The 12437-nt window shown below is 54.6% G+C and overlaps 1 protein-coding gene across 2 annotated transcripts in view; it reads right to left on the bottom strand.

Annotated features, from left to right (window-relative positions):
* LOC118692565 (ankyrin repeat and fibronectin type-III domain-containing protein 1-like) overlaps positions 1–12182 on the bottom strand; it is a 189211-nt gene extending 177029 nt beyond the window's left edge. The window contains exon 1 of one of the 2 annotated variants that reach the window (XM_036392470.1): positions 11197–12182. In XM_036392470.1, the coding sequence (XP_036248363.1) occupies positions 11197–11315 (119 nt within the window). In that variant the 5' untranslated portion in view covers positions 11316–12182. The remainder of the gene's footprint in view (positions 1–11196) is intronic. The other variant, XM_036392472.2, reaches the window with a different exon arrangement.
* Between the last annotated feature and the right edge of the window lie 255 nt (positions 12183–12437).

The following is a 12437-nucleotide window of genomic DNA, read 5'->3' as shown; positions in this document are numbered from 1 at the left end:
ACAGAGAAGGTAAGGTGTTTGAGATGCAGAAGGAAGCTCCTTCCAGGCTGACAGTCAGCTCATGAGCAGGACGTGACTCCCAGGGACACAGCAGTGCCTGGCCAGCCCCGAGGCAGGAGAGACAGCAGAGCACGGCTGGGAACACAGAGCCAGGCAGAGACACAGCAGAGCACGGCTGGGAACACAGAGCCAGGCAGAGACACAGCAGAGCAAGGCTGGGAACACAGAGCCAGGCAGAGACACAGCAGAGCATGGCTGGGAACACAGAGCCAGGCAGAGACACAGCAGAGCATGGCTGGGAACACAGAGCCAGGCAGAGACACAGCAGAGCACGGCTGGGAACACAGAGCCAGGCAGAGACACAGCAGAGCAAGGCTGGGAACACAGAGCCAGGCAGAGACACAGCAGAGCATGGCTGGGAACACAGAGCCAGGCAGAGACACAGCAAAGCAAGGCTGGGAACACAGAGCCAGGCAGAGACACAGCAGAGCATGGCTGGGAACACAGAGCCAGGCAGAGACACAGCAGAGCATGGCTGGGAACACAGAGCCAAGCAGAGACACAGCAGAGCATGGCTGGGAACACAGAGCCAGGCAGAGACACAGCAAAGCAAGGCTGGGAACACAGAGCCAGGCAGAGACACAGCAGAGCATGGCTGGGAACACAGAGCCAGGCAGAGGGAACAGCCCCAGGAGCAGCTCCCGGCTGGGAAGGACAGAGCCCCGGAGCCACCCCGGCAGAAGCCAGGTGACCTGGTCACCAGTCACTCCTGTGACCCTGTCACTGGTCACTCCTGGTCACTCCTGTGACCCTGTCACTGGTCACTCCTGGTCACTGGTCACTCCTGGTCACTGGTCACTCCTGTGACCCTGTCACCAGTCACTCCTGGTCACCAGTCACTCCTGTGACCCTGTCACTGGTCACTCCTGGTCACTGGTCACTCCAGGGACCTGCCAAGGCCACAGCAAATGCCTCCCACTCCTCAGCTTCAGCAGACTGGCCACACATCGTGCCCCAGCTCCCGGCTTTTCTTCTGTGGTGTTTCTGTATCTCCTTTTGTCTCCTCTGAAACATTTCAGAGACAAAAGCTAATGAAGCACAAGTAATGGATGACAAACATCCAGCTCAGACAGTAAAGGGTTGGCTAATTTACAAGATAAATAACGGAACTGCCTCCTGTGCATTTACAAACACCTTTCAGGGAGGATGTGGAGGGGTTCAGCATCACAGCCACCTCCAGCAGCCACCTCCTGCCCTCCTCCCTCAGCCCTGCATTCCCAAGAGAATCCCTGGAGCGGGACTGGAGCCAAGATGCTCCTGCACCACAACCCCCCAGCTCCTGGTCCTGTTCCCAGCCTCATGACACAGGGCTGCTCTCCCCTGTTGCTTCAAAATCCAAGTCACACAACAGAGGAGACAAAAAGCTGCTGAGATCATCTTGGAAAGGACACTGCTGCTCCTGACAACCATAGGGGAGATGCTTCAGGCCTGAATTTTATTTGCTCCAGCAAAGGAAGACGCTCCAGGCAGCTGGTGGAGCTGCTTGGTTTGCTTGAAATCCTTTAATTTCTGCAGCATGACCAAATTTTCCAGCACTGGACATGAACAGGGGCCAAGCTGATCCATCTCTGACTATTAATCCTGGGCAAAAATAATTATTTGTATATGTTTTGGTCAAAAAGCAGATTTTTATACTCAATCATAGGCATGTTGTAGTTTTAAACCCTTCCTGAGCACCACCTTTCAACCAGAGCCTTAGGCTGGTTTTCATTTTCCTCTGAAGCACAAGAGGCAGGTCACCACCATGGTCAGAGAGACAAGCTCATTGAACAGAAAAAGATTGTTATGCTCCCAGTGTATCACAGTAAAAATTCCTTAAAAAGAGAGTTTTCAGTGCAGGAATAATGGGGGCTGAGGGCAGCTGGGAGCAGAGCTCTGGAAAAGCCCAGTAGCTGCTCATGGCTGGGATAATAAATTTATCTGTCTTGTGAGGGGAAGAACAGGAGCAAACAGCCCCAAAACAGCCCAGAGGAAGCCCAGCCTGGGCAGCAGCACCTGGGGACAAGATTCCTCCAGGGCAGAATCAGATCTGGGTCCCAGGCAGCCCCAGGGCCCCACTGCACAGCAGAAACTGACCCACAGGGCTGGGCTGGGGGCGCAAGGAAATAGAGCCCAAAAACCTCCTATTTCCAGCCAAGAACCCTGGCACAATTTCAGCTGCCCGGCTGTCTGGAGAATCACAGAATCATTAAGATTGGAAAAGACTTCTAAGGTTATAAAATGCAACAACCAACCCAGCACCACCTCCTTTTTTCATGTCCTCAGCTGCCACATCCACACATTTTTTCAGTATTTCCAGGGATGGGGACTCTGCCACTCCTGTGAGCACCTGCAGCTCAGCACCTGCAGAGGAAGGAGAGCCAGGTTCTGCCAGGGAAACACATCCCTGCTGCAGGAAAAACATCCCCTAAAATCTCAGCTGGAAGAGCTTCCCAATCTCCCAGTGAAGAACTTGTGCCTGCCCCATCCCTGGCAGTGTCCAAGGCCAGCTTGGATGGGATAGTGGAAGGTGTCCCTGCCTACAGGGTTGGAATGAGGTGAGCTGAAATCTCCACTCCAGCCCAAACCATCCTGGGGTTCTGTGATAAATTGTATCTCTTTGTTCTTTAAAGCAACATAAAAATGCACTGGAGGTTTCCAGTTTTTCTACAAACATGGATTTGCAGCCAAAACATAAATGTACCAGAGACAGCCACACAAATCCTGCACACAGGGTAGGCAGCAGGGGACCGGAGCATCCAAGCAGCCAACAGGAACAAATGCCAGCTCCAGTGGCTTCCAAACACCTGTGGAAGCACATGGATGCTCCAGGCAGCAGCACCCACACCCACACCCAGGGGCTGCCTCGGGTGGGGGCTCTGCTCTGCTCCCCCCATGCCAGGGGCTGCTGTAGCCAGGGAACCAGGAGGAGCTGCTCATTCCTGTCTGCATTCTTTCCATCGAAAAATCCAAAAATGCAAACTAAAAATATCTTGCATTAATTTGTATAATTGCCAACTATTCCTACAGGAAAAAGCATAGAATTTTTGTGGGGGAAAAAAATGTTTTAATTATTGAAATAAGTATTCTAGTTTTCCCATTTGAAATATTCCCAACAGTAGCGTCCTTTTTTCCTTTCCTCTTTGAAATGCTTCTTCCTGGGTCTATAGAAAATCTCTTTTGTTGATCTATTCCCTCTCCCTTCCTCCCCAGCTCTCCCAGAACTGGCTCAGCCCACGTCCTGCAGGCCAGCATCACCTGGGTGCTCTGCCCAGAGCAGCCCTCTCCTCCTAGGAGTGTTCTTCCCCCACCAAGGGGCTGTTTGAAGGACATAACCCACCCAAACCTCCCTGCAGGAGGGTGCTGGGCTCCCGCCCCAGGGGATGGACAGAGGATATTCTGTGCCCAGCCGCTTTCAAATCCCAGGGGCATCTCCTCCCTGCTCCCAAGCTCTGCCACCATCCCACAGGCACTCACAGCTCTGACACTTCCATCCTTCCACCGTCCCCACGTGCCATCCAGCTCAACGTGGTGCAAGGACACCAAGCCCCACCCCCAGGTGATGCTGATGCAGAGGGACACTTCCCAGGTGTTATGGGGCAGGCAGCACACCACAGCTGCCCTGTGCCTGGCAGGGCCCCCCCAAATCCCACCCCCACCTGGAGCAGACAGAGCCACCCCTGCCACCCAAGCCAGGACCTGGGCTGCCTGGTGTCCCCTTGCACTCTGGGGGCTCACAACAGGTGTCCCCCCACTCCCCAGAGACTGCCCTGCACAGCCAGGAACAGGCAGAGAAGGGCATCCAGGAACAACCCCGTTGGGAATCTTCCCCGTGCAGCCACACCTTCCCCAGAAGCTGTTAACATTCCCACTGCTGTCTGGAATCACTGTGGATTGCTGGTGCTTGTGTTTCCTACCTGCGCCCCCACCCAGCTGTGACTCAGTGCCAAAGCAGTGGGAATTAGGAACCCAAGAGCCTTTTGAGCAAAGTGTGACTCACAGGCCAAGGCCTTCTGCTGGAGGAGCCAGCTCTGCAGTCACGCTCTGTCTGTAATTCCCCTTCACACCAGTTTCACTCCCTTCCTCCCACTACCCATCCAACTACCACCCCAAAATAAAGGATGCCCATTCATCTTTTTCTGCCTAATCCAGGCAAAGATGAGCTTCAGATTGTGCAGAAACTAGGCAGCTCCCAAGTTCATCTCCTGTCGCAAAGACTGGTCTTCAAAGGAAACTGGAAGCCAGGCAGAAAGGGAAAACAGCAGGTTCAAGTCTTGTCTTTACCTAAAACATGGCCCCAAACCCCAGAAAGATGACCCTGAGGGCTCAGATGTGCTTTCAAGTCTGTCAGATCCAATACCTCCAGCTCCCAGGCCACACACATATGCTCTTTTATGGGACAGATCTCAAACATCCCTCTGCACAGAGCCATGGGAGCAGGTTTTTGAGGAGCAGGAGGAGGCAGAGGCTCAGAGCTTCCCTGGCTCTGCCCACATCACCTCCCCTGCACCCCAACAGCACAGGAGGGGACAGAGCCACAGCCCAGAGCGAGACCAGCAGCTCTGTGGAACTGAGACCACATCAGTGGGGCTGGAACTGGAAATGCACCCAGGTGTCCCCCAGAGCACAGAAACCACAGAGAACCAGGATAAGTCAAGGTTGGGGGAGAGGCCCCTTGCAAGGATGGGTTTGATGGGGAGATTCTTTCTCCATGCTGCTCCCCATGCCCCTCCCCAAGCCTCCTCCTGCCAGATCCCAGGCACAGTGCTGCAAACAGGAGGGAGAACAAAGCCAAAAGGCTTCTTTAGGTTTAATATACAAAACCCAGGCAGCTCAACCAAGCAACAAAAGCTAAATGTCATTTCCTCCCGTGGCACTGCCACTCTGCTCACAGTTGTGCACGTCTGACAGCTTGTCATTGTCATGAGACACTGGGGACACAGCCTGGGGAGAGGCTGACACAGAGCAGAGGGGAGGAAGGCTCAGTCCTGCAGCCACACAGACACCAGCACCAAGAGAGATGGGGCACCTTTGTGAGCTGAAGGGCATAAGTGACCCTGCCAGGCACAACCACACAGGGCATGTGGGAAACAGCACAGAATCATGGATTGGATTGGGTTGGGAGGGACCTAAAAGTCCATCTCATCCCACCCCCTGCCATGGCAGGGACACCTTCCACTGTCCCAGGGTGGGGAGCCCTGTCCAGCCTGGCCTTGGGCACTGCCAGGGATCCAGGGGCAGCCACAGCTGCTCTGGGCACCCTGTGCCAGGGCCTCACCACCCTTCCAGGGAACAATTTCTTCCCAATATCTAATCTAAATCTCCCCTCTTGTAGTTTGAAACCATTCCCCCTTGTCCTGTCACTGTCTACACTGTCTGTAATAAGTTGCTCTCCCTCTTTTTATAATCCCCTTTTAGGCACTGGAAGGGGCTCTAAGGTCTCCTCAGAGCCTTCCCTTCTCCAGCTCTCAGCCTGTCTCCAGGGCAGAGGGGCTCCAGTCTTTGGAGCATCATTCCAAACAAGCCTCACTCAGGAGGACACAGGTTGCCCTTGAAGACAGCCCCATACAGAGCTGTGCAGCCTCAGGCACCCCAAAACCTGTCACCACATTCCCAACCTCCAGCTGAATGAGGCTGAAGCTTCCAGCTCCAGCCAGCTCCAGCTCCTGGAGCTCTTTGCCTCATTCTTGCCCAGCCAAGCTGCAAAAGTGCTGGGCTGCCTGTTCCAGTTAAGAGGATTAATGGATGCTCAGCACCTCTGTAAAACAGGCACGGTCCTAAATCCAACACTGGATTTAGGACTTCCAGCACCAGCACTGCCCACTTCCATGCAGTGGCCATGGACACTGATCTGTTAACAGGTTACAATGATCTGTTGCAGCAAAAAATGGGAATCCATGCAGGCACACACATTTTCCTGCTGGCATCTCAGCAGGCAAGGGAGGTGTGAATGCTGGGAAGTTTGGAGTATAAGTGTCACAAACATTTTATTGACTAATTCCAAGTGGAAACTTTCCACTTAACCCAAAACACTTCCAAGTTGTGCTAGTTTTCTCCTTTAAAATGCAGATATCCTTCCATATGGACGTGTCATTTGGAAGCAGAAAGGTTTTGTTCAAAATGTGCCAAAACCAAAGTAGGAAAAGGCAGTCAAACTCTCAGCCATGTAGGACAGCCCCTCAGAGCTGCCCCTTTGGGCACCTTTACATGCCATCCCTACCTGTCTCATGCTGTGTGCTGCTAACACAGGACCTGTTCCCTCAGTGCAATTTCCCAGCCCCAGAACTTGCCAGTTCCTCCTGTCCCCCACCACAATCGTGTGCTTGAACACAGACGTGCTGTCAGAGCTGAGGAGGTATTTTTAAGCACCCAAAAACAACTAAGCACAATCGTGCCAGGAAAACATTCCCCACTACCCCTCCCCACCTCAAAGCCCATCACACTGCACAGTGAGGACATGAATCAGGATATCAGTGTGGAACAGACCCCTAAAGGAGAGGAGGGAACAGCTCCCCATGGCAAAAAGCAGCTCCTTGGTCCAGCTTCCCACAAGGCTTGGGACAGGCTCTGAGCCTGGGAGAAACAGGAACACTTGGACCCACCTTGGCCCCCAGGAGTGCAAAGATGACCCCAAGCACCCCTTCTTCAGCTGGAGATCATCGAATGACAGGGGCAGAAACAGGCCCAGCAAGTTGGAATTTTTACATAATTTAATTCTTACATAATCTAATTCATTGTTAATTAACACCGACTTCCAGCTCAGGTACTGAGAGGAAAAAGGCAGCAGAACCCTAAAGCTGCCACCCTGCAGGCCCAGCACAGCCAAACTCCTCTCCTGCCCCTTTGCCACGCTGAGCTTCTCTGGCTTCCACCACAGGCCACCCCAAGCCCCTCTCCTGGAGCCCAGTGAGGATGTAGGGTCTTCACCCTCAGGTTTTTGGGGTGCCCTGCTACCTCCAGGGCTGAAGGTGCCCCCAGGAGCAGAATGCAGGATCCAAACCCTGGCACAAATTTCCCCCTCTATTCCCACACCCTCAATATCTTGTTTTCCATAACTAGGCAGTGATCTCCTGAGGAGCTCATCAAAGCCCCCCTGTGGGGACCCTGTGGGGCTCTGGGGACCACAGAGAATGGGAGAGGTCAAAGAGGGAACAGAACTTCCTGAAGCCAGGGAACAGATCTATCTCAGAACAGTCCTGGGCCAACAGTGAAAGCCACTGAATCAGTCCCCAAATCCCTGCCTAGAGGAGAAATTTCTCTCAAAAGCCACCTCTGGATGGGACTTGAGATTTTTAACGACTTTCAATTGGAATTTTTAATGATTTTTTAAATTAATTAGTTACTGTTGCAGGTCACCTCTGTGGTGATAGAACTGGCCTTCTCAGGCAGTTCTGCTTTCCTGCATTGCACCCAGACTGAGAGCAGCTCCAAGAGTGTCCTTGAGAAATTCCCCCACACCCATTAATTCTGACATGGGATCCCTGTCCTCCCAGAATCCATGCAGGCCCCCAGGGTCCCAGCCCAGTGCTCTCCCAGCCTGGCTCACTGCTAAGCAGCCCTGGCAGCCAACAGCAGCCTGGGAATGGCCATCATGTTCCAGAGAGTTCCAGCCCACCCTGGAGCCCCCCTGGCTCATTCACAGTGGGCAGGGCTGTTCTCCCAGCCCAGCAACAGCACAGCAGCACAACACTGATGTTCTCATCCACTTTGCAAAAGCTGCAGGAATCCAAAATCGGTTGTCTAGACCTTTCAGTTTACAAACAGCTCACTAAAAGAAGAGCTAATTAGTATAACTTGCCTTTCCCTTCCATTTCTCCCCCATTCCAGAGCAGAGCCTCTGTGCCCTTCCAGACAGCACACAGAGCTGGGCACAAGCACCTCAAGGCTGGCACTACACAATAACACAAAGAACAACCCCCCAGACCTCAGCAAGCACCCCAAGTTCCTCCGGTGCTTCTCCCACAGGCACCTGCACCCAGTTCTGCAGACAAATCCTCATATCCCTGCCATGCCCCGGGCTCTCATCCCTCACCAAGCATCCTGCTCCAAGCCTGTCACCTGGAGTTTCGCCTTCATCCATCACTGCCCCTGCTAGACGGAAAAAAAGTTGCTGCAAATAAATCAGCTGCTCCCCTGGGCTGGGCTTGGCTGGGGTGTTCACTCACACTGCCAGCCCCTGTCCCAGCCCAGCAGCACAGGGGACACCCTGATCCCCTGGTCTGTCACACCTGGGGCCTCCCAGCCCCAGGGACAACCATGCAGGTGATTGATTTAATAACAGCAGGCAGCGGTGCCACAGCCCCTCCTGCAGCACAGGGCTCAGGCTGGTGGAGCCTCCAGCTGATGCAACGCAGAGGGACAAATCAGGACTCACTCTGTGCCACACCTGGGGGCAGAGAGGGGGGGCAGGGGCTGAAGAGCTCCTGCAAGCAGCACCTTTGCCCAAAAGCACCTCGAGTGAGATGACCTCCTGCCGGGCTGCACTCCTGCGCACAAGTCTGAGCTCACAAATTCTCAAGCCCAGCAGACTTACTCATCCCAGCTCACTCATGTTGCCTTATCTGGAGGCGTAGTTTAAAAATGCAGGAATATTATTTAAAACCGTAACTGCACACCTGCTGATTTCTGTTAGGTCCTATGAGAATGCGTGGGACCACTATATTTAGAATTTAATAACCCCAGTCAGTGAAAGCTCTCGACTGAGTACCTGCCTACGTCTGTTCCCTGTGGTCCCAGGGGATTATGCAGCCTTGGGAAGCGTGGTGGGAGCCTGGCTGCCCTGAGCAAGACCAGGGCAGGGCTGTTAGACAACACCCTGCTGAACCTGGGCTGCAGGACCTCTGACATCTCTATGCCTGTGGAAACTTGGGAGATGAAGATCTTATCTCCATGCTTCACTTGCCCACAACAGAGTGAAGAAATTAAGTAAAAGCAGAAAGTTGATCAGCAGAGATGGAAGAAGCACCATCTAGAGCAAGGGCAGGGCCAGACATTGCAGCAGCTGCATTGTGTTGGCTTTTGGATCTCAGCCATGGAGATTTCCTGGGGCTTCTCAAGGTACAGACATTGGGGGGGCAGCGAAGAACAGGCAGAAGCTCAAGCAGCTGAGGTGACAAGTGACACTGATTTCAAAGCATCCCACACTTCAATGAGCACTTAGTTTTACTTTCATAATCAACCGCGGCAATCGAGGGAATGGGCTCGGTATCCACAGGTGCACTCGAGCCCTGTCACTGTGGGGGTCGGGGACACCATGAAATCTGTCCACACACTCACATCCAGCCCAGAGGAGCTGCCCTGGAGCAGCTGCATGGCCCAGGGGCAAAACAAGCAGAGCACAGCTCCGTGCGACTCGAGCTTGGCCTCAGCAGAGCAGCAGGCACACACAGGATCTGTGCTTGGGGGAAGGGGTCCACCAGCCCCACACGGCACTACCCCTGATGGGCAGTGGCCTTGGTGGCCACAAATGATGCACAGTGAGCCACAGTCCTGCATGAGGGGACAGCTCAGACAGACACAGAATGGTTTGGGCTGAAGGGACCTAAAAGCTCATCCTGTTCCATTTCCTGGCATGGGCAAGGACGCCTTCCACCAGAGCAGGCTGCTCAGAGTCCCACATCCATAGCCAGCATCCCCAGGAAAATTTGTTACGTGAGCTCCATACCATCAGTGCCACTTCTGTGTGGCTCACGTCCCAGAGCTAGGAAGGCACCACGACATCTCCCATTGCAGAGGAAACCACCCAACTCACCCCAAACCCCAAGGTTCATGACAGTAGCACCCTGTGCATGGAGGTGGCACCTCCTCCTCTCCCTTGGGCTAGGCATTGGCACATGCTTGGCTGCACACAGCAAATCCCAGGCACGCCCTGTGCCCAGCAGCACCTGGACAACAGACCTTCCTCACACCCAGCTCCACAGCAGGACAGCAAAAACCCAAGGGCAGAAACCAGGGTTTCTGTCCACAACGCCAAAAAGGAGCAGAACAAAACTCCTGGCTCTGCCAGGAATGTTTCCAGAGAAATGTGAGTGGGGAAGAGGCGACTCTTCTCCAGCCACCGAGGGAAGAGGGGAGGCAGTGGCGGCTGTGCTCGCCTCAGTCTCAGCAGCAGCACAGGCAGCAGCAGGAGGGCCTCCAACTTCATTTGAATCTGTAGATATTTAATTACCTTTACAAAGTGCTCAGCAGCCAGGGAGGAAGGTAAGCAAACACCTTGGTGTTATTTTGTGCCCTGTGTGTCCCTACACAGACCTACACCCCACAGCAGCAGGGAGGCACCGAATGCAGGTCAGCAGGAGATTCGGGGATGCACTGCTCAGGCTGAGCCCACACAAACGGGGAAGAGCCCAGAGCAGCACTGAATTCTAGCTCTGTCGTACATGCTGCACGAAACATCCAAGGAGAAGCCACCCAGGCACAGGGCAATTTTCTTAATTGCAGTAACTGTGTTTACATGCAAAACAAGGATGTGTGCAACCCCCCCCCACATAACTCTGAGCACTCACATGCTCCTAGAGAATTTCTAGTCAGCCCAAAAGCCACCTTCCCCATCCCCACTGTGATCCCCTCATCAATCCATACCCCAAACAAGCTGCTGATGAGCCGTGTGTCTGTCTGCCCAGAAGAGCTCCCCTCTCCACTGCCCGGACCCTTCCAACATGACAGGAGGCTGCATCAACACCTCATACACACAGATTCCACTTCACCTGAGAAGCCACTTCTTGCTGCCCCTGCAGAAAGACCTTTGCACGGGGCAGGTGGAGGGAAAGGCAATTTCGGTGCAATGACATTGCTCCTCTGATGAGGGGACAGTGCAGTGGCACAGCAGAGAGCACCAGGCAGAGGAAGGCAGGCACAGGTGCGTGTGGTCACCCATGACACACCCAAAGTGTGCCACCAACACCTGGGACATGCCCTGGGCAGGGAGACAGATGCCAGGTCACAAAGACTGCCAGAGACATCCCACGGTGAAGAGCTGTGTGGGAGCCCCAGACAGGAACGGGGTGATGCTCCCAGGGCCCTCAGCTTGCTCCCAGCCCCCTCCCAGCCCCAAGAGAGGTAAACAGAAAGCAAAGCACCGAGGATCGCACATGCCATCCCGCAGCCCCCGGGCACACACGGAGGTGCCAGGACAGTCGCGTCACTGCCACCCCGTACCTGCACTCGGTGACACTACAGCAACAGCTCCCGCTCCGCCGGCCCCAGCGCCTGGAGCGCAGCTCCGGCCTCGACTTCCTCAGGCTGAAATACTCCGTCAGCTTCCCAAACGAAGCCATGGCTCCCGCCGGTGTCCCTGCGTCCCTCTGCACGCTCGTGCATGCTACACCCCAGCTGTGCCCGCTGCCCCGTGCACTCCGCCAGCCCTCAGCCCCAGGAGGGAGCGGGGCCAGAGGGACCCAGCGCAGGGCAGGAGGAGTTCAGCCACCACCAGTTACTTGGACAGTCCACAGCGTGCTCCAGCGAGCCCTCAGATCTGAAGGGTGCTAAGTCCTGTCTCCCTGAGCCAAGCGCAGGTCACAGCTCAGGGCAGCTGGCGGCTGAACGTGTATTTCATCTGATGCTGCAGAGCTGAGTGAAGGAGGAAGAGGAAAAATTAAAAGTGCTCACTGGAAAGAGTCCCTCGGTAGCACTGGCACAGGTCTGCGAGCCCCCACGGCGAGTGGCATGGGGCAGGTGGAGGAGCTGCCCTCTGAGTAGGTGGCCCAGCGTGGCTGTGGTGGCCCTCGGATGAGGAAGGGGATGGGGTTTGATCTCAGAGGTGATGAGAAACTCCAAGAAATCGGATGTTCAGATGAATTTCCAAAGGGTCTGTTCTTACAGCGTGGAGAAGATCCCTGCTTGGTCTTCCCAAGGCTATTCAGAGTCCACCAGTTTTCCTCCCTCCCTGTTTTCCAGAGCAGAAGGCACCCTCAGCTGCCAGCAGCACCTACCTACCATGACTTTCCAGCCTGTCACCAAACACCTGAGCCCAAGGAGAGGGACAGGCATTTAAAGCAAACGAGGCTGATCCAGTTAGAGGTCACCTGTGAGCTCTGCTCCCCACGCTCCAGCACAAAGCCTTTCCGCAGCAGACAGCAGACACGGGGATGCTGCGAACCCGAAGGGAAATCCTCCTGCCAGCCCTCCCCTAGTCAGGAGCACTTGTCTCTGCATCCTCGGCGCCTGACGCCAGCTGGGCGGAGAAAAAACAAGGGCTTCAGAAAAAAACACCCAAACCTTGCTCCAGCCCCACGGAGCAAAGCCAGATCAAGTCAGTGAAGCATATCCAGGGGAAGGGGTATCTGACAGCAACTCCCAGCCATGCCAAGAGAGGAAACAGCAAGGAAAACTGGTGGTAACTCAGCTGGAAGAGCCCCAGGCTCCCTGAACACCCTTTTATCCCTCCGGTGTGGATGCCA

Source organism: Molothrus ater, chromosome 16 (genome assembly GCF_012460135.2).
Source record: "Molothrus ater isolate BHLD 08-10-18 breed brown headed cowbird chromosome 16, BPBGC_Mater_1.1, whole genome shotgun sequence".
Classification (NCBI taxonomy): domain Eukaryota; kingdom Metazoa; phylum Chordata; class Aves; order Passeriformes; family Icteridae; genus Molothrus; species Molothrus ater.
The sequence above is the reverse complement of the archived record's forward strand: the minus strand, read 5'-3'. Positions and strand labels throughout refer to the sequence as shown.